Genomic DNA, 21,427 nt, shown 5'->3' with positions numbered 1-21,427 from the left:
GAACTGCAGCTTTTCAAGCTGAACCACTAAAATTAGCAGCAGTAAGCATAGCTTAGCTTCCTAAAACTGCTCTTTCCTGCTGTTTCTAAAGTTGAATTTGGGCTACAGCTGGTCTGTTCGTCTCAGCAGAATGGCTCAATATCTCTTTTATTCGATGTTAACTGCGTGTAGTTACACGGGATCAGTATGTGTTTACATTTTAAACAAAGTCTGTCTGCATCTCATACTCGTGAATTTCCCAAATTGCGCAGTCTTAATGCAGTCAAATATGTACAGACATGCACGATGAAGTGTCTTGTTGACAGTTTGCACTCCTGCATGTTCAAACATGCACTAACGTTGTTACAGATATGCACGCCTGAGTAAGAGGTGCTAAATATTTACGCGCGCACACACACAGCGTCCTCTCTCTGTTTGTAATGAGCCGTGTGAGACTCCGAGTAGCTCTTTTTAGAGGTGCGATTCAGAGCTGCCTCTCTGTTAATATTTTAGTTTTGGTATCTTAGATTTGTTTGTTCAACTATTTTTCCCTCCTGAGGGTGGCTGATTTTATAAACAGGCAGAGGTGAAAAAGAATGAGATTTGGTGTCTGGGACGTGCCCGGTAGCTAACTTAGAAGTCTGAAAATCATGTTTTTGATGGGGTTAAAGCTACAAATACTATTTAGTTTGGATTTTAGTAAAAACATAGACAGTGTCGAAGATTGACGCAGCTTCCAGATCTGTAAAGTGACAGAGGTGCCTTAGCCCCGTATTCCTTTGAAAGGCCACCAGGGGGCGATCCTTGCGGTCAAAGAAAGACTTCGGTCCTTTAGAAGTCTGTGGGAAACCGGGCCTCATCTCCCTCCCTTTGTGACCTCAGTAGACACTTTCCTGATGTTTTCTGGGCTCAGGTGTTAGTATCAGGTCATACTGAATCAAACATGAAGATCAGAGACGACAGACGTATGTAGTGGGCGGGTCCCGAGTTCAACATTTCTCTATTTTAAGGCAAGCCATAAAAATGCAGACCAATGACAGCAGATGATTCTGTTAACTGACATATGACACAGCAGTAAATCAAGTAGAGGGTTACCTAGGTTACCTGGAATCACCGCCAGCAACAAAGCGATGTGTGATGGGAAAATCGCCTCCTGTGTTGACTTTCCATGGTCTCTGCTGCTGGTCACTTCCTGTAAGGACACCCTTTTAGAGTCGGTGTGTGCGTTTTCACAACCAGTTCTCAAAACACCCTTCATAACAAGACTTGGCTAACCCTTTGGGGTCTGTGGTAAAACATGAGTAAAATCTATATTTCAAGACCAGAAATAGTCGTGTAGACTACTCGTTTATGTTATTCGAATATCCAACAAAGCCCTCGCAAGTGATCCATGCTGCATAAATGCATGTCTGCTGCGCTGATGGTGTATGCAAGATCGCAGTTTCAGAAGATTTAATAAAGAAGTATAATTAGAGTTTTAGACCCAACAGTAAAAATAAAATACAAATAAACCAACCATCCTCACCCAGTGAATTCTGGTGTCCTTGAAATTTGAGATTTAAACCTGTTAATAGTAATGGCAGATAAATATAAACAGATAAATGCTGGTAAAAAGTAAAATCAAGACCAGACTGGAGCTCTGAAAGGTTAACCCGACCTTGGAACTGTTTACTTGCATTCCTGTAAACTGTGTGTTCGAGTCAAATAAATAAAATTCAGCCGAGCGTTGTGCATGTTGTCCATCTGTGAGGCGGCATCTGGAGAGCAGAGGAGAGGACGGACGAGGGAGCGAGGAGGCCGTGGGTCAGCGGCCAAAAATAAATAAAAAAATAAATACGTAACAGCTTCATGGTCGACGAAAAGGTCTGAGCACAGAGGAAACTAAACAAAGAAAATCCAGAAAGTCTCGTTTACACTGACGCTCAAACTGCTGCTGGATTCATTCTGAGGCTCCTTTTTCTTCAAGAGAGAAAACTGAGTGTTCACACAGCTGAAGGTCAGTCATCACTAAAGTCTGTTTCATGCAAGAGAGTCAATGAAGACGCATTTAAAGCTCAAAGACGTCACAGTAATAGTTGAAGTGCGCTGAGTTTAACTCATGAAAAGCCAGCGAGTGCTGACCGTTAACTTCAAATTCCTCTTTTTTCATTTTCCTGAGCTTCAGACTGCCACAGCTCGGGTTCCTTTAGGTTTCATTGATTTCATTTTGATCTTCTGATGATTTACCAACTGAACTTGATTCACCTTTGCTTTACATATTCACTTATTATCAGTTGACTAGCCACAAAAAAGGTAAATAAGGTTGTTTTAAATCTCATGGCTTTGTGTTAAACTTAATTACCAAACCATCATTTAAGATTATAGAAAAAGTAATGATAGAAAAAACCTGATTTTATAACCAATCCCAGAAGGTTTATCCCGCCTACAGAACTATCTGATTGGTTTCGTAGCACGAGTAAAAGCCAATTAGCAGCCCCGGTGAGTTAAGGCAGCGTCAGCAGTATCGGCTATATGTAGCTTCACGATGTGAAAAGTGACACCAACATGGGAGCGACTTACACTGGCACTATTTCTAATGGCCTGCAGGGGGCGACTCGTCGGGTCTCCCTGTTGTGTATTAGAAAATGAGCATACCGCTCATTAAATAAATAAAATGCTCGAATATGGTGGATATTTGATAAATCACGACCATGTTTGAGTCAAAACAACCCCGGGTTTAAATTCCCACGCAGAGGGCCGACCGAGTCCACCTCCAGTAGTTTCAGAAGCAGCTTTTTGGTAAACGTGTTGCTCTTTCACCCACGTAGACTGATTTCAGTCAGTTTACAGTTACAATCAGTCTTCAGTACTGCAGCAGAGAAAAACTAAACCACAACTTTCCATGGTGTCACTCAGCAGTGACTAAAGCCTGAAACCAGTAGTTGTGTCACTCCTTTCTTAGGAAAAAGCCTTCCCCTGCACAGGAAGTGGTGCGTTTTCAGATCAACAAACGGGAATCTTACAGACTTTAAAACTGAAATCAGGCTCAGACAGTTTTGAGATGTAGATTTTTATTTCTCCTCCTCCCCCCATCCGTCTCCTCCCTCCTTGCCTGTCGCGTCTCGGTGGTCGGGGGCCCCTCGGACCCTCATTGTTGGTCTCCACAGTAACCTTTGTTGGATTATCCAAGCCTGGACTGCATTAGCAGCACAATACCGAGCCTCTGCTGGGTTTCACTTCTTCTCCTCCTTCCCCCTCCCTCTCTCTCTCTCATCTCAGCTCTATTCCTCTACCTCATATATGAATACCTTTCTCTTCATTGCAAGGAGCTGCTTTTGCTCTGCTTTTTGAGCTATTTTAAGCCTGACTTTACTTTAAGAATTTTCAGGGTGGGTGGATATGGTGGAATAACCCCGGGTATAGCTGCTGAAGAAGCTGAAGCTTCATATTCAGAGTCATTCTAGGTGGAGGAGAAGCAGACAGTGTTTGCTTATAACCCCCCAAATGACAGTGATCAAGGGTGTGTGTGTGTGTGTGTGTGTGTGTGTGTGTGTGTGTGTGTGTGTGTGTGTGTGTGTGTGTGTGTGTGTGTGTGTGTGTGTGTGTGGACAGCCAGACAGCGACTGAGACAAGGAGGGGAGGGGAGTCCATGACAAAGAAACGAGTCAGCAAACTGTCAAAAGATTGATCACAGTGCTGCAAGAAATCAGGCCAACCACACACACACACACACACACACACACACACACACACACACACACACAGGCGCTGCGCTGCCCGGCTGTGAAGGCATTTAACACACACAGACACACACACTGTCCTTCTCTCACACACACAGTAAAAGTAAATATTGACGGACCTAACAGGAGCTGCAGTGCAGAATGTTTCCTCTCTCTCTCTCTGGTGGGGGATTGTGGGAAAACAGGACAAAGGGAGTGATTGAGTTTGGGGGGGGGGGCTGCACAGACTCAGCATACTGAGGAAAAATGAAGCCAAAATCGGGGGTGAGACGAGGACGGGGACAAGGGGGCGACACCTGTTTAGTTCACCAACAGGTTGCAGTTTTTGGCGTGAGCAGCCTGTAGGGGGAGCTGTAACCACAGACAGGCTGAGCTCAGTCTCATCTGTTGCTTTTCACACACTCACACAAATGATAGAGGTTTTTATTTGGTCGTTATCTGCAATAACAACAAACCCAACCATAAAAAAGGCAAATTATCGATTAAAAAAAGTCCCAAAGATGAACAAATTCCAAAATAAACACAAAACTAAAACAGACATGAGGTGGGGAAAAATAATGACGGAGCAACATGGAGAGAGCAGGACGGTGTGACCTCACGGTGATGTCACAGTGACCAGGCTCCTTTCATTCGTGTTTCACTGCGTTTGTTAAACTGCGGTCAGATTCTTTTCCTCGGTTTAATTAACCGATAAATTATTCATCAGAATCATCACCAATCAGAAACACTCAGTTATGTTATTTCATATGAGTTACAATGTATCAGTTTCTTTTTAACTAAAACTAGAAAAGTGAAGTAATATTGTTCCTGATCAATTAAAAAGATTTCTTTTCTTATTAGTTTACTATATTTCTCATAGGTTTTTCTCATAAATTTGCAATTTCTTGCTAATAAATTTGTTTTTTCCTCATTATTGTTTTTCTTTCATCCCTTATTTTTCAGATTTTTTTCCTCACGCATTTTATTAAATTGACCATTTTCTTCTTATAAATTGGCAAAATTTTCTTTTCAAATTTGCCCTTTTTTTCTCTTAAATTGATGTTGAAACATGTTACCGGGAACAAAAGTCTGCTCACATTTGCCTGAAACAATCTTTCAGCTCCAGGAGAAAGTTGAACCTCGAGGAGTGACGAGTGAGCCGAGACAGCCAGACCAAACATGTCTGCGTTTTACATTTACACCCATTACAGAGTTAAACTCGGGGCAGCTCCGACAGCCTCTTTAGAACATTTACATAACTTTATCATGAATATTTCTGAACCTCTGATCGAGCCTGCCATTATTCATTCAGCACATGCCCCTCCTTCTCCCAGCATGCATTTAAAATGTCGCACAACCCGTCCAGCACTTTCTGTCACATCAAATTATTTTTTTAAAGCAGAGGAAGCCTGCTCGGGTGTGTGTGTCTGTAAGTGAGTGTGTTATTGTCTGCTGTCTAAATCAGCCCAGCTGATGACCATCTGGGCCTGAGGGGAGCGGGAGGAGCAGCAGCGGAGGGATGGAGGGCAGTTTGAGGTCGTGGGGGGTCAAGACACTCGTCTCATTCATCCCCTTTCCCCCCAGGCGCACACGGGATTTTTTCTTTTTGAAAAGTCTCTTTCTTTGCTGCTTGTATTTCTATCGGCGCTCATGGGCTTCCTGCGTCTGCCGATTACTTCCTCCTGTCCTGGGACAGAGTGGACTTGCAGTTAAAAGTAGATATAGACAACATTAGTTCAGCTTTTATTCACAATTATGATGCACCTGTTGTTGGGCTGACACTAACACAGAGATGTGATGAGTGCTTCATCACTCTGCATTTTACAGATTTTTCCAGGACACACACAGCTCTCTGAGGACCCTCCTAAGTACAGATCGCTGTGTCTGCAGAAAGAAGAGAGATTTTCCTTTGAATAAGAGTTCAGTGAAATTCCCTTTAAAGGTCATATTTAGGGGAGAAATGTGACCCTTCAAGATGAAGCTGAGATTTTTCCTTCAGGAACCAGAAGTAATGGACGTACTTTGATGCAGGAGTATGGAATAAAGGCAGTCAGCACATCAGTGGGGCAGCTGGAAAGTGTGTTAAGTTGAAGTCCGCGAGGCTTATCCAGGATCAGACTGTCACTCTCTCCTCCTGCTAACACAGCAGCTTATTAAATATTAATAGTTCCCGCGAGAAGCAGCCAGCGATTAGCACCCGCATGTGTGTGAGATCGCCGTCGTCGTCGTCACTCGCCGACTTGATCCGGTGCAGATCCAACATGGTGTCGGTGTTTCCCCTCTGTCATCAGCGAGCGTGCTGCTTCTCGCCTGTTGTCATAAATAAATCTTTAAGAGCTTAAACGACTTTGAGTGCACACGACAGCAGAGCGCTCGTTTTACACGCTGAGCTCGTTAACGCAGATGGAAATATGACGAGATTACGACGTGTCCTGCTACACACAGCAGTTGGATTATTGTTAAAATAGACCCTTCATGTGAACTGACATGATTCAGTTGTTGGTCCTCAAAATGCACTGATGGATTCTGCTGGAGGAGGATGTGGGATGGGGATTGTGAGGATTTATCATTATCAGTATAACTCGACACTGATTCTTGTTGTATATTGAAAATAACGTAACTGAATGAAATGGATCGGATGTCTGATCCAGCTCATTGTCTCACCATTGATTATGCTGTCCACGTCCTTATGAGACACTGGGAAGCTCACCGGTGATATTTTTCTCATCTCAGCCTCATAATCAGCAGGTGTGACACATTTTTTGCACGCTTGCCTCTGCATGTAAAAATGGCTGTAATTCTTAAACAGTAAATGCAAGACTTAAACTCTTTGAGTTAAAGCTCAAAGTGTGGACTTTGATCACATCTTGATTGTTTGATTTAAAATCCTCTGTGTTGATTTATTTGTTGGCACATTGTCCAAAAGTTTATGGACTGTAAGAGCTGACGGCTGCTGCCTCGGTTTGTAATGATGTGTACAGGGATGTGGGTGCACTACGTGCCTCATACCGCCTTAAGTAAGTTAATACATAAACTGAGTGGAGGGCTGACTGCACACTAAGCAGGATTGATCCGTTTATTGTTAAGGCAAAGAGTCTGTTTGTGTCACTGCGTTATCCTGCTTTAAAAAACAACAGTTGTCTGTTTTAAGCTTGAGAAAGTTAAACCCGTCTTAAAGCTTTTTAAAAACCAAATCAAAGTCTCGGTGATTTTCCTTTGATGGTTGGCCAAAAGCCCTGCGGTGGGCGCCAAATTATTCATATGCGGGGAAAACAATAAATCTCGTCTGGTACTTCTTACCAGACAAAATGTCTTTGTTTCAAAACCAGTAGAACAAAATTAAAACTTGAGCTGTTTGAGTGAATTTTGGTATTTTAACAAATGTTTACTCGTAATACTTTAATCAACAACAGATTACAACAAAGTCATCATAGTCGAGTTTTTATTCATCCTTTTTTATTCCCGTGTTTCTGTTTCAAACTAAATGTGGTTTGTAGAAATTTAAATTTGCTGTGTAGAAACTGAAAAATCAAAGCTTGTGCCTGATCAATCTGCTCCTCTCTATCTGTTAGCCTCAGTTCACTGACACAAACACAGTGTGGGGTTTGCAAGTGGAAAATGCAAATGATCATAAAAACACAGAAACTATATGTCCCGCCAGGCGAAGCGGATCCACGTGTGTGTGGTAGGAGAAATAACACGACTGCACACAAACAGCTTTGCTTATAAACTGAACTTGTGTGCGAGAGCTGAAGGCAGAAGGTGTGTTCACTGTTGTGTAAATTGTGTTTGGAGGTTCTCGGTGTTCGAGTGGATCTCTGCGTATGTTTACTCTTCTTCTCCTCAGACCTTCTGTTTATCTGTTTATAAGCGTGAACAAACACCTCTCACACACTTCCTGATGCACACAGATAGCAGTGAGTCACTCGCTCATGCGTGGTCATGCGTCGCTGAGCGAGGTAAGTGAAAGCTGCTTAGCGGCCTGTTAAAGCTTAACCAGCAACAGGAAACAACAGATCATCACTGCTGTCGCTCACATGCTCCCTGTTTGCATTTGTGTCGTAGCAGGGGGAGCTTAGCCGACCCCTTCGATAGCTCAGTTGGTAGAGCGGAGGACTGTAGAGGCTGATCACAGTGATCCTTAGGTCGCTGGTTCAAATCCGGCTCGAAGGAGATGCTCTTTTTTAACAATATTTACAAAAAAATAAATAAGAAACTCAACTCCATAGTTTACTCAGTTCAAAAAAACATAACTGAACTTAAATCAACAGAAATTAAGGTCAAAATGCACACAGCTACACTGACCTGGTCCCCCCCGCGTTCATCTGCTTAAATAGTCCACTGGACTATTCCATTAGGTAGGCAAGGCAAACATTTCTATACTCAAACCTGTACTGCTACTCTTTCCTAGAAATCAAACTCTGCAGTGTATAGTTGATACATATTACAACAAATCCATTTCTCTGAAAACACTCTAAAATCAGCTACAAATTTCTCCCCCTTCTTCACCTGGTCTCTTCCTGTGACCTCAGATTAACCAGGAAGCTATAAATACAGGAAGTGAAAGTACATTTCCTCCTTTTGATCCTGGAACACAGGTAGGTAAGGTGAGTTTAAACTAAACCAGTTAACAGTTGAAATAAACAACATGTTAACTTAACAAACTTGTCAGAATTGATTTAAACCAGGATGTTCTGTTACATAATCTGTAAAAGTGCAAAACATAAACAAACCCCGGGTAGTACATGTTTGCCTATTACAGAATACATATGAGATACGGCTAAATCAAAACAAGAATGTTAATTAAGAATATGGACAAATAGTGTTCTCACCCACTTTTTCACACTCAGTCAGATCCAAATGAATCAGAGCAAACAGAAAAAGATGCGAGGGTTACAGATTTCAAAATGGGCTGTGGTAGTTTTAAATCTGGTGATTGAATGTTAAAACGAGCTTGTTGAGTGATCTGCAGTGTGTAGATATCAGAATAAAAAAGGTATAGTCTGTTAAAATAATAATAACAGACTTCTTTTCACCTGACCTGAGGCTTCAGTGTGAAACAAAAACAGAAAAAAAACATTGATTGTTAGAAAGAAATTCACTGATGTGATTCAGTCAGTGTGTTTTTGCAAGGTGGTGATGACGATGGGCTTTGTGACGAGGCAGGTAATCCCCAGCAAGCAGCTGTGTGACGTCCATGTCTTTGAGCTCAGTGAGCAGATGGAAACTCCGAGGATTAGCTCTCATAAACACACACACACACACACACAGCCCGGCAGTCCCTCACACACTCCTCCAAACAAAACAGTGCACAGAGGAAGAAGACGCGTACGTGACACATCGAGGAGATAAAAATAACGAGTGAATTTATTCTTTATTTGGCTCCATTTTTGTCTTTCTGTGCGAAACCTGTGTGAAAATGACAGTCATCAGTTTTTCTTAGTGAGTATTGAGGTTTTGTATCTGATCCGCCTGTGAGGAAGCGTGAAAACACACCGGACTAAACGGTTTGTCTTCTCCTGCAGCGTGCCCACCGTCCCGGTGAAGAACCTCAACGGATCCAGTCCTGTTCACCCTGCACTGGCCGGTAAGAATTATCCAAGACATTCAAATATCTCAGTACAGCTACAAGAGGGAAACCGAATAACTGGCATAACTGCCTGTTTATTACAATATAAATGGGATGGATTCCACGACTTTCAGTTCTGCTGTTACAAGTAACATCATTAGCACATAAGTAGGTCAGGATCTGATGGCAGGTGTTCTTCTGTACAGTCTGCAGGTCACCTTTTCATAATTCCTGTGCTCCACCACCAGATTTTTCCATGGCTGACTGTCTAAATTTATAAATATTTGAGTATATCTCTTCTTCTTCCTTCTCTCACCCCAGCCGGTCGCAGCAGATGGCCCCGCCCCTCCCTGAGCCTGGTTCTGTCGGAGGTTACTTCCTGTTAAAAGGAAGTTTTTCCTTCCCACTGTTGCCAAAGTGCTTGCTCATAGGGGGTCATATGATTGTTGGGTTTTTCTCTGTGTGTATTATTGTAGGGTCTACCTTACGATATAAATGCATTTTGAGGCGACTGTTGTTGTGATTTGGCGCCGTATAAATACAATTTAATTGAGTTGAATATAAACAAATTTAGCATTAGTACGAATGCAGAAACCAAAGCGTGATGTCTTCCGCTCTTCTCACCAGACTGTTTCTTTTGTTTGCGTTTCAGGGATCACAGGAATCCTGATGAGCGCTGCCGCTCTGCCCGTGTGCTTGACCAGGCCTCCGAAGCTCGTGCTTCACCCTCCGCCTGTTAGCAAGAGCGACATCAAGCCGGTGCCCGGCTTCGGCCACTGCTGCAGGAAGACCACCAAGAAACAGGCTCGCAAAGGTACATGTGGTGATCTCTCCATTCTGTCCTTCCAGCTTTCACAGTCGTAGAGATGTTTAACCATCAGCCACAGGTTTCATCCCGTCATCTCCCGTCCTTCTCTCTGTATGCAGGTAAAACTCCAGAGGAGGTGGTGAAGAAGTACCTGCAAAAAGTAAAAAGCCCACCAGAGGAGGTGAGACCTCAGTTTTTTATCATGAAATTTCATACCACGTGCAGAGATAAAGGGGAATGAGCCTTTCCTCTGTTTGAATATTTCCCAGGACTGCACCATCTGCATGGAGCCACTGGGGGGCCCGTCTGGATACAAGGGTCCAGGGGTGGGGCCTGTGTCCAGGGCGGAGTCAGTTGGACGGCTGGCACAGTGCGGGCACCAGTACCACTTCCAGTGTCTGGTGGCCATGTATAATAACGGCAACAAGGATGGCAGGTTAGAACCAGACCACGCTCCTCCTCATTGTCCTGTCGGGTTTTAGGAAAGTCCTCCGTTTAATGGATCTGCTTCCTCCTCTCTTCTCAGTCTCCAGTGTCCCACCTGTAAAACCATCTACGGCGTGAAGACTGGAAACCAGCCGGCAGGGAAGATGGAATACCATGTCATCCCACACTCTTTACCGGGCCACCCCGATTGCAAAACCATACGCATCATCTACAACATCCCACCAGGCATTCAGGTACCTCCAACACTTCAAACATCTGGACCAGTTTGGCCCTCACAGGTGGCGTCTGACGCCCTCTAACATTGCTCCTCTCCTTTCAGGGACCAGAGCACCCGAATCCAGGGAAGCCCTTCACTGCCAGAGGCTTTCCCCGACACTGCTACCTCCCAGACAGCGAGAAAGGACGCAAGGTAACCACCAACAGACATCCATTCGTCCTGCTGTCAGATTTGTTTAGTTTTAGATGGTTTCAGTTTGGGTCGCCCAGTTTTGGAGATGTCAGCTGTAGAGATGGACACTTCACTTCAGCATACTTAAGCTCAAAGCAGAAAGGGAGGCGGAGACTTCTGCTACCAGGCTCCTCTCCCGAGGTACCACTTCTCTGTCTGGGTGACCCCTTTGTCATCCTGCTAAAGGCTCAGGCTGCAGGGGGACTTCCCATGATGCACTGGGCACTTCAGTTGATTAGTTTAGTCCCTTACTTTGGGTCTGCTGGAGGTCTCCTCCTGTTAAAAGGTATCGTCCTCCCCACTTTCACCAAGGTCTTGTCACTGGGGGGGTTATCTTATTGGTTTTCTCTCTCTAATATTGTCAAGTGCCTCACAGTGTACAATGCCTGTAACCAGTCTGCAGTCGGCATGAAAATATGGATGTTTGATTTTAGGCTGGGTTGAATCTCTAATTTTTTCCCGCCTCTCCTCAGGTACTCAGACTGCTCCTGGTGGCGTGGGACCGCAGGTTGATCTTCTCAGTCGGTACTTCAAGCACTACAGGAGAGTCAGACACCGTCATCTGGAACGAGGTAACTTCAGACCTAAGAGTGAATCGGATTGGTTGTTAGTTTGTGAAGTAAAGACCGACACGTTCTCCCGTCGCTTCCCTTCACTTTAAGGTCCATCATAAGACGGAGTTCGGCTCCAACCTGACGGGCCACGGCTTCCCTGACCCCGGACACCTCGACAACGTCCTGGAAGAGCTGCGAGCTCAGGGCATCACGGAGGACGACGCACTGATGGAGAAGTGAGAGGGCAACGCGAGAGGAGGAGACGGAGGGTGGAAGGGAGGATGGCGAGGAAGAGGAGGAGGCTGAACCATGAAGATAATAGAAGGAGGAGGAGACAGAATCTCTCTGCCAGCACTTAGCAGGGGGCGCAGGGGCGATTTGGGTTAATGGGGGATGCTGATTTTCTTCAGTCACATCAACCGCAGTGAGTGGAAGTTTGAACAAGCAGCAGCAGCTCAAAAAAGCCAGAGTGACGAGGAGGAAGAGGTGGATTTAGGTACTAAATGACAGCGGTCAGAGTGAATCATTACTAATAATAAAAAATAATAAAAAGTTTACTTTACTGGGAAAGAGTCAAAAAAAGAAGGAAAAAAGTTAGCGCAGTTCAATAAAAACTGGGAGAGGAAGGGCAAAGAGAGGAAGACTACAGAGCAGCTTGGGGGTGTAAGGACAGAGGGAGGAGGGGCAGCAGGAAGAACGAGGGATGGTGCATGGACGTAGCGTAGGATAGGAGTAGAGTAACACTAACTTTTCGGAGAAGAGGAGAGAGGCTGAGTGCTGCCTTTGTTCAAACCACCTGCTCGCCTGCGGTTGAAGTGCAGTGCTGCGGCGCCCCCTGGCGGGTTTTCTTTTGAACTACATGTCAGTCTGCAGGCTGAGTTATCCACTTTATTTCCTCATTGTTACTATAATCCTCCTCATTTACAGTTATTCCATATTTTACCTCTTAACCTGATGGTTTTACACGAGCTCAGCTCTGTGCGATCGTGTGTGTGTGTGAAATGACTAAAGACCAAACCGACCCCCGCTCACCTGCTGGGCGCCTTCGGAGTCTTACTATCGAGCCACTGTGGTACGAGTTAACCTTAGACACAGGTACCATTTTCTTTATTTCATTCTTTTGTTTCTGACAGATCACAGGGTTTCACTGGATGCAGTTTTTCTCTCTATGAAGTGTTTCATTAGAGCTGAATGAACGTCTCGGGTAGCGGTTAAAGAGGAGGGAGACACGAGCGTGAGGCTGGGATCAGATTGGGCAGGAGGTCTGAAGGTCGGGGAGGACGGAGAGGGCTCAGGAGATCTGCTAAATGCCAAAAAAAGGCTGGTGCATGCTTTTTTAAAAAGAACAACATCAAATTTATGGCGTTGTAGGTCTTCGTTATCACTGGGCTTTGGCCAGCAGTGACCTCCTTCTCACACTGGAGCTGTTTGCAGCTGAGCATGAAGCAGATGGATGAGAGTTAGTACCTTCAAAAACAGGCTAATCTGAGGGTGAAGGTTAATCTGCAGATCTGCCAGGCAAACGATGTTCGTGTGCCCCCGAGCTGCAGGTAGGGACGGCAGGGATAAGAGTGAGGATACAAGGAGCAGAAATTAGATTCCTCCACAAAGGTATCTAAGGAGCTTGTCATGCAGGAGCTCAGCTGAGGTGTTTCAGGCCCTGGACACACTCGAGAGATTATGCCTCTGAGCTGGTTTGAACGCTGCTGTGTTGGAGGAGGCTGCTGATAGAAAACAGATGGAATCTCCTCATCTCTGAAACATCTGCATTTATAGACTCGCCAGTCGATTCTGATTAAAAAGTTCAAAGGTTTGACCACTTAAAAGCTTTTTAGCCCACAAACATTAAACATTATAAACATCTCTGGCTCCTCCCATGAGAACAGAAACCACACTAGGTCATCATCTTTGCTGTGCCCGCCCACCACCACACAGCTCAAAGTAACTTCTGATTGGCTCTTTTGGGGGGATTTCAGACGCTGTAAGATGGGCCAGAATAAATGGCGTTCTGGGGAACTGTAGAAAAACATTGCAAATTTCATGGTTTAAAAATTTACTTCTTCTTTGGGAAAGTTCTCAATAGAAGGTGTCAAATAAACAGGTAGTGAAATGTATTCCTGAGTATTAGGACCTTCGCGGCACCACCATCCAGTTTAGGGCAGCCTCCTGATAAAATCACCGTCAACCAAAACGATCACCGGCGGCTTCTACGCCCATGGATGTTTGTGCTGGGCTTTAGCCGCACCCACACTGAGTTATCATTTGGAAACCAATCGTAAATCCTTAACGGACCAATCAGCACACATTAGCACCATGACAACATTTCATGATGATGCGCTCTGTGATTTTAAAGGGTTCATTTAAAAAAGTGTGCACCCACCCTGTCTCTCCACTTGTCTCCACGACTGAAAACACTCTGCTCAGTCTCTGAGTTGGGTCTCTAAATGACCTCTTATCTCGACGTCTGTGTACTGTGTATGCTACCAACATTCTCCCGTTTTAAGCTTTTATTTTGGTGAATACGACAATGGTACTTCCTTCACTTCTTTATTACATTTTTTTTTAATGGTATTTAGGTACACCTTTGCTTTTTAATAGCATATTTCTTGACACTATTATAGATTAAATTGCCTTCTTTTCATTTTTTGTACATTTATGTTGTATTGATTATGCTCTTTTTTTGTTTTTTTTGTTTTTTTTTATGTCATAATGTGTTTACAAAGGCAGTATTATTAAATATAATGTCTTTTTTCTCCCCCCCTGTCAGTGTACAGAAGCTGATTTGCATCATCTTTTCTTTGGAAAAGGAATTTGATGGTAGACTTTTATCTGAGTGTGACATGTAATGAATTTGAATAGAGAGTCAAACACCTTGTACACTTGCTGTTCTGTGAGGTTTCTACATATCATCTGTCCTGCTGCTGTTCTGCAGACATTTGAAGGTTTTGCAGCAGATATTTGTAGATGGGATCGTCCAGCCTTCATTCAGCAGCAAATAAAATATCTGAAAATGTTATTAAAAAAATCACAACTTCCTCTTGTGTTGATGCAGTTTCAGCTCTTTGGCTCAAACACTGCACAGCGACTGAGGAGAATGCTGATTTTGTATGATCAATTAGGTCTTAAATTGTCTTTTTATTAATAAAAGAATGCTTTGAAACAAACAAAGTTTCATTTCTGTTTGTCTTGACTGGCTCATCTGGCTGATCCGGACCTGAAGTGTGCAGTGTCTGAGGCCGTTTGAGCACTTTTAAATATGGGTTTTTCTTTTTATCCATGAAGGTGGGAGGTTTGGTGCTGGGTGTTAGTATGGGATAGAGAGAAAGGGACGGGAGAGCGTCACAGACATAACAAGGAAAGTGTAAATATTTCCAGAGTAACTGCTGGAGAGAAAAAGAAAGAAAGACTGAAACTGCATTATTGTGTTGGTCAGATCTTTAATGGCTACATTGATATTTTTATCAAAACAGCTGTGTCGCTGTGTGGTCAGCATCCCCCTTCGATAGCTCAGTTGGTAGAGCGGAGGACTGTAGAGGTTGATCACAGTGATCCTTAGGTCGCTGGTTCGAATCCGGCTCGAAGGAGTGGTTTCTTTTCACAAAAACTTTGGCCAAGATCTCTATATGTGTGAAAGGCAGGATTATGAAATGAAACAAAGTTTTTCCACGTAAACGTTTTGGCGATAACCGCGCGTATCCTAACGGATGTGTCCATGTGAAATCAAAAGAAAAGCATGTTCCCTGACCGGGAATCGAACCCGGGCCGCGGCGGTGAGAGCGCCGAATCCTAACCACTAGACCACCAGGGAGTGATACACGGGAGCTACGAGTATGAGGATAAAAAGACTACTGACGCTGATCTCGACCAACAATATAACTTAATGTTCAAGGCCTTGGAAATATGATTTTATCCCATACTCTTCCTCTTCATCAACCAGATCTCTGGACTTGGCATGAAAACCGAGTGGTGTGTTGCATCTCAGACTTGGTAGGCTGGTGCATAATGGAGTGTATCCATTCTGCATTTTTTATGAAGGCCTGTTCTCCCAGTGCCTGTGTAAAACTGATTTGATTTGAACAGAGCTTAAATATGTTTTTCAACCCCGGCAGTTTCATGGTGATATCCTGCACTTATAAAGTTAATAGCGGGAGTCTATGAACTGTGAGCGATTTTAACTCGGAACCCTGTGACATAAATAATCATCATTTGAAAAAAAAAATGTCTAAATTTTAATGATAAAATTAAAAAATAATGAAAAAAAAAAAACACGCCACCGAAAAAACACGCCACCGGTTATTTTTTAGTACTTCCGGGATGACTGTCATGGCGGCGCCCATAACGCTCTAGCGAAACGAACCTAAACACGTTCACGAAAAGATAAAGCGCTGTGGAGTGAAGCAGCCATGAAGTTCAAAGATCTGCTGAAGTGGAACGCCAGAGTGTCCGCCGTGTACGCGATTGGTATTTGGACCATGATCGGCTCGTACGCTTACCTGAAATACACAGGTCGCTGCGAGGTCGCGCTAGGTGAGCGACGTGAACTGTGAAATTCACACATGCGCAAACAATATTCTCAAACTGAAGTACGCCGAATTATTTAACAGGCTGTTTTTGATGAGTATCATCGGGTATGCTGGCAGATGTTACTCATTTACTGTGAAGAAACTGAAAAAATATTAAAATGCGACGAATCTAAGAGGAGCTCTGACACGTGCCCCTTTCTTCCTGCAAATGCATGCAATACATTTGAGACTTTTCTGAGTTTTCATGTTCTGCTTGTTGGTGAGAGAGGAAGGAGCCACAAACAGGACAAAACAGAGGTTGCTGACCTGCAGCTGTGGCGTATAAGAAACAGATTCTCTCTCTAGTCTGAAATAACAAATTTCATTTATTTTCAATATCAGCTGATCCAGTTTGTTTACACAGTGCTAGCCTTTATTGCTGACACATATACTTATATATGTTTATGATTGCCCTCCTCTTACTCAGTGAAAAAAGAAGAAGTGGAAGAGCCGCAGGATCCAAACCAGGAGGTCTACGAGACGGCACACTCCAAAACGGTCATCACCTATAAGAAAGACTTTGTCCCGTACACCACAAGGATCTACAATCTCATCTCATCCTTCAGCGGCGATCGAGGGGCTGGAGACGGCAACAAATGAACCTGTCCAGTTAATATTTATGTATTTCTGTGAGGACATTATTATAATGTTTTTGTTTTTTTAAGGAAACTCCAGCTGCGTATCCACCTGTCCTGCTCTGATGGCCTCAGCCAGCTTTTAGTATCAAACTGTAAATAGTATTCAGTACTGTTCTGTAATTCAGATGCTCATGATGTGTAAATAAACCCCCAAAATGCTGAAATTTGTTTTGGTAGAAAGATTAAGGGTTCATCTGTGATTCATGTTATAGGCTGGAACAGGATTTGGGGCCTAGTGAGGTTTAATCCTGGATTTTCAGTGTGACAGAGGTGGTTTACCATTTACCTTATGTTTAGGAGAGATGTCAAGAGGTATGAAGTCACCACCAGCTGACCAGTCAGTTCTCTGGAAAATAAAACCACGACTCCAAGGAGATCCTTCAGACCACAGAGCTCAGATTATAAAAGATGTAAAGTTTTTCAAGAGCATTTAAAGATGTAAAAACCTTTTACAATTAGCCTTAAAGTACAAGAACTGTGGATATTAAAATCCCAAAGAATTAATATGTAGTATATATTTAAGCACTGTGACCCTGAAAAGGATCAGCGGAAGCAAATGGATGGATGGATATTTATGCACGCATTCAGTTTAAATATCAGAAAAATCCTGTATTAGATCCCTACTAGATTTAGGTGGATGAGCAGGCCACACCTCCTCTGCAGTTTAACACAGAGAGATCTGATAATCCCACATTTATGAGTGAAAGCTCGTAGAATGCACTGGTCTCATTAGCCAGCCAGGTCTCAGTCACATCCACTCCACATGTGACTGAGACAGTTGTTGGCCACTTGGTATCCCAGGTGACCAACAACTGTCTCAGTCACATGTGGAGGGGCTGTGACCGAGACAGTCTTTGCCCACCCGGAATACCGAGTGACCAAAAACAAAGAGGGAAGAGAAACTCCACAGATGCACGTGAACTGTGTAGTGAGCAGCACAGAGCCCACCGCCTCTTCCCTTACCGGAGTCTTTGTTGTAATGTTTGCTGTGCATCGCTCCACTCACAGCCTCTCAGGTGTGGGTGGAGCTAAACAGCTCACACAGGAAGTGCTGCGCCGGTGAATTCACTCAAACTGATGCGCTTTCAGTTCGCGGCATCTGCGCAGCTGATTGGAGAAGGCTTTGTTTGTGGCTCCAAACAAATATTAATCGGATTTCTTCGGGAGTTTCCGCCCAGCTTTGGTGAGTCGAGCTGAAAACTCTTAACGCAAACATGGAAATTCAGTTTGGGAAGTTTCAGGGGAGAAGCAGATGTTTCATGAAAGGTTCCAGGTGTTTGCGCTTCTGTTCTGAGGCTCTCCGTGCAAAGCGCCATGTGATTCACGCATCAGTAGACTGCTTTGTGATCTTAAACTGGAGCGTTTTAAAAGTTTCATTTCAGCCTCTGTTTGTTTTGCACCCTCCCCTTTGGCCAACCTCCAGAAATACTTTGTACTCCTTCATGAGCGCACGGATAAACTACGCGATCAAATATTTAAACCTTTATACCCCCGAAAACTTAAATATCGGATAAACAAAGGCTTCTCTGAGGAATCTAAAACGTTAAATACGATGTTTTCTGTTTTGGTTTATGTGTGGAAAGTACTAAAAACAAAAATGGAAACCCTAGAACCAGTTTCTGAGTCACACGTCTGACTGATGCTTTATGTTGTTTACATGCTAGTAGAAAAACACCAATTTTGTCCTGTTGTTAAAAGATTTCTCTTAAAATGTGTTAATATTGAGCCCAAAAATGCATCAAAGATGGACAAATAGCAAACCTAAACAACACCTGGCAGAAACTAAGGTAAAACAGTCCACAGTGGAATTTATCCATGACTTAAACCTATAATGGTGAAACAGCGCTGAGATGCTAATGTTGCATAGGACAGGGAACAAACAGAGCAGATTCGAGAGAAAAGAAATTACAGCAGAACTCAACAGAGAGTTCAGAGCAGGACAATACAAGAGCTCTGCTTCATCTCACAGGACGTATTATTCTGCACTGCATAACCAGCGTTTTCCTTTCTGTTCTCAGTGTTCAAACATGGCTGCTGCCAGCTGTCTGCTGACTGAAGATCAGCTTCTGTGCGCTATCTGTCTGGATGTGTTCACCGATCCGGTCAGCACACCATGTGGACACAACTTCTGTAAAAACTGCATCACTGAACCCGTTGACGCTGACGTCCCGTTCCAGTGTCCCCTCTGCATGAAGATGTTCTACCCAAAGCCCGAGCTGCAGGTCAACACCCTGATCTCTGAGATGGTCGATACGTTCAGACGGTCAGAGCAACGGCCAGCCAGACAGGAAGAAGTTTTCCTTGGGTTAAGCTTAAAACCGATGGCGCTGCTTCTCTGTGTGGTGTTTCTTTCATTACTTTGGGACTGCATGAAATTCAATCATCCTCCGGAAGAAATGAGTAAAGGAGAGAAACTGGTGAAGATGGAGGCTGAAATCCAGCAGACGATCGAGGAGATCCGACTGAAGGTTGAGGAGCTCAAACGCTCAGTGGAGCTCGGTAAAGAGGACGCAGACAGAGAGATGGCAGATGGTGCTCAGGTCTTTGCTGCTCTGAAAGAGTATGTCGAGAAAGGTGAGGCCAAGCTCATGGAGACCATCAGAGAGAAGCAGAGACAGACAGAGCTGCAGGCTGAAGGCTTCATCAGAAAGATGGAGCAGGACATCCGTGAGCTGAAGAAGAGGAAGACGGAGGTGGAGCTGCTCTCTGTCCTTCAGCTGGAGGAAATTGCAGAGATGAAGGAGAAACTACCCAAGATGGTCGCCAGGGTCGAGCTGCGGAGGGTCCAGAGCTATGCAGTGGACGTGACACTCAATCCAGATACAGCAAATGTTTACCTCGTCCTGTCTGATGATGGGAAACAAGTACATGATACCTATGTGGAGAAAAATCTTCCCTACAACTCAGAGAGATTTTATTACACTGCTGCTGTTTTAGGAAAAGAGAGTTTCTCTTCAGGCAGATTTTATTTTGAGGTTCAGGTTGAAGGAAAGAGCGAGTGGACTTTGGGAGTAGCCAGAGAGTCGATCAACAGGAGGCAGGACATCACACCGAGTCCTGCAGACGGTTTCTGGACTGTAGGCCTGGGTAATGGAAATAAATACAAAGCCGGCCCTGATGTCGCTCTCTCTCTGCAGTCTGCTCCTAAGAAGGTGGGGGTGTTTGTGGATTATGAGGATGGCCTGGTCTCCTTTTATGACGTTGATACTGCAGCTCACATCTACTCCTTTACTGGCTGCTCCTTCACTGAGAAACTCTACCCATACTTCAGTCCTGGATTGGAAGATGATGGTTTGAACTCTGCACCTCTGATCATCACTCCCATAAATTAAAGAGGGCTGATTCTGCTTTTCTGTATTTACTTTCATCAACAACAGGTGATTCAGATATTTACCTTCAATTGGCAGACTTTGGTTATTTATACTACACCTCACCAGCAAGATCCCAGGACCTCCATCACTCAGACTTGGAGGTGCTGACCCTCGTAGCGTCACGTTGATGTTGAACGTCGCCCTCCTCACCACGGCTACACACTTGATTCGCACAAATACAATCTGAGACAAGGCATGACTCTGGCTGAGTCCAGATCAACCAGGGTCATGCCTTGGTCCAGGATCATCCAATAACATGATGATGTGCATGCTATTAGAATTCCCAGCAGGCATGTGTGTATAAAACAAATGGGCATCAGGCAAAACCCCCACTGACCTTCACCAGCTCAACATCACTGGGCTGGAGGTCCAACAGCATTGGATGAAAGGATGAATTTAGTCCATTTACTCTAGTACTTCACTGAAGTAAAGTTTTAATGTACTTTCTTTGAGTAATCCACTGTATTTTGGGTGAAAAGAATGTATTTTGTCCTCTGTGTGTGTAACCAGACTCTAACTGACTAAATGTCAGACAAGGTGTATGTTTGTGTGTATTTTCCAACTTTCTCGGCACAATAAACAAAAAAGAAAAATAAGTTTGTGGTCTTTCATCATGGTCTCCTCATCGTGTAGTCATCTTTGTATGGGTTGCTTTGCTTTCTCAGTAATCGGTGTTAGATCGTTAGCATCCACATGTCATAAACACTGGTATTTCTGGGGGTAAAACTTGGTAAACTTTAAAATGTTGTAAACTAAACTTCATCAATTTATTTTAAAGTTTTTATTTGGGGTTTTAAAATAAAACCTGCTTATAAATTCTGCTGTATTATTATTGATAAATCAAAACGGCAGCATAAGAAGGAATTAAAATAATATCCAACTGCAACATTAAGTTAATCCCATACATATGATAGCTATGATCCAATGAAGGAATTCTTTACTTTAGGCCCTTTAAGACTTTAAAACTTTTGTTCTGGCTCTTACTTTACAAGCATTATGACTTTTCTTTAACAGAGACTCTATTCTAATATTTCTTTCAGCCCACTGTAACGGAGTATTTCAATACAAAGCAATGATTAAACACGTGCAAACACTTTTGATGTGATGACATCTATATGAGGGTGCAGAATAAAGGACGAAACACGAGTCGGGCTAAAAATTGTGACCAGTGGAAATGTTCAGATTTTCACACCCACTCCACACCACAGTGACATAAACAACACTTTAGGAAATCTTTCCTACCGATTCAAACATGTTTTTGTATTATACCTTCATGCTGCTGTTTTTTTTTTTAGTTATACATATTATTTATTAATCCAGTTTGCACTTCTTCTTAATTGTTTTTAACTAACT

The 21,427-nt window shown here is 43.6% G+C and overlaps 3 protein-coding genes and 3 non-coding genes across 7 annotated transcripts in view; 5 read left to right on the top strand and 1 right to left on the bottom strand.

Annotated features, from left to right (window-relative positions):
• LOC116320242 (E3 ubiquitin-protein ligase DTX1-like) overlaps positions 1 to 14,667 on the top strand; it is a 37,807-nt gene extending 23,140 nt beyond the window's left edge. For both annotated transcript variants that reach the window (XM_031739802.2, XM_031739803.2), the window contains exons 5-12: positions 9,203 to 9,264; positions 9,899 to 10,060; positions 10,174 to 10,235; positions 10,324 to 10,490; positions 10,581 to 10,734; positions 10,821 to 10,910; positions 11,423 to 11,521; positions 11,612 to 14,667. In XM_031739802.2, coding sequence (XP_031595662.1) covers positions 9,203 to 9,264; positions 9,899 to 10,060; positions 10,174 to 10,235; positions 10,324 to 10,490; positions 10,581 to 10,734; positions 10,821 to 10,910; positions 11,423 to 11,521; positions 11,612 to 11,743 — 928 coding nt within the window. In that variant the 3' untranslated portion in view covers positions 11,744 to 14,667. The remainder of the gene's footprint in view (positions 1 to 9,202; positions 9,265 to 9,898; positions 10,061 to 10,173; positions 10,236 to 10,323; positions 10,491 to 10,580; positions 10,735 to 10,820; positions 10,911 to 11,422; positions 11,522 to 11,611) is intronic.
• trnay-gua lies at positions 7,763 to 7,850 on the top strand. The gene is given in 2 exon segments: positions 7,763 to 7,799; positions 7,815 to 7,850. It is a non-coding gene; the product is annotated as a tRNA-Tyr (tRNA).
• A 332-nt stretch (positions 14,668 to 14,999) lies between the features above and the next one.
• Positions 15,000 to 15,087, top strand: trnay-gua. Its single transcript is given in 2 exon segments — positions 15,000 to 15,036; positions 15,052 to 15,087. It is a non-coding gene; the product is annotated as a tRNA-Tyr (tRNA).
• A 152-nt stretch (positions 15,088 to 15,239) lies between these two features.
• On the bottom strand, positions 15,240 to 15,311 carry trnae-cuc. The gene has a single exon. It is a non-coding gene; the product is annotated as a tRNA-Glu (tRNA).
• A 501-nt stretch (positions 15,312 to 15,812) lies between these two features.
• Positions 15,813 to 16,867, top strand: LOC116320270 (small integral membrane protein 26). The gene is made up of 2 exons (XM_031739840.2): positions 15,813 to 16,030; positions 16,493 to 16,867. Exons 1-2 carry the CDS (start codon positions 15,907 to 15,909, stop codon positions 16,663 to 16,665), a joined length of 297 nt encoding a protein of 98 aa, XP_031595700.1. The 5' UTR covers positions 15,813 to 15,906; the 3' UTR covers positions 16,666 to 16,867.
• An 890-nt stretch (positions 16,868 to 17,757) lies between these two features.
• On the top strand, positions 17,758 to 20,670 carry LOC116320254 (E3 ubiquitin-protein ligase TRIM21-like). Its single transcript, XM_031739816.2, has 2 exons — positions 17,758 to 17,886; positions 18,722 to 20,670. The coding sequence occupies exon 2, from the start codon at positions 18,731 to 18,733 to the stop codon at positions 20,033 to 20,035; it is 1,305 nt and encodes a 434-aa protein (XP_031595676.2). The 5' UTR covers positions 17,758 to 17,886; positions 18,722 to 18,730; the 3' UTR covers positions 20,036 to 20,670.
• The last annotated feature ends 757 nt before the right edge of the window (positions 20,671 to 21,427 follow it).

Source organism: Oreochromis aureus, linkage group 6 (genome assembly GCF_013358895.1).
Source record: "Oreochromis aureus strain Israel breed Guangdong linkage group 6, ZZ_aureus, whole genome shotgun sequence".
NCBI classification, from domain to species: domain Eukaryota; kingdom Metazoa; phylum Chordata; class Actinopteri; order Cichliformes; family Cichlidae; genus Oreochromis; species Oreochromis aureus.
Note: the sequence above shows the minus strand (reverse complement) of the source record. Positions and strands in the feature narration are given on the sequence as shown.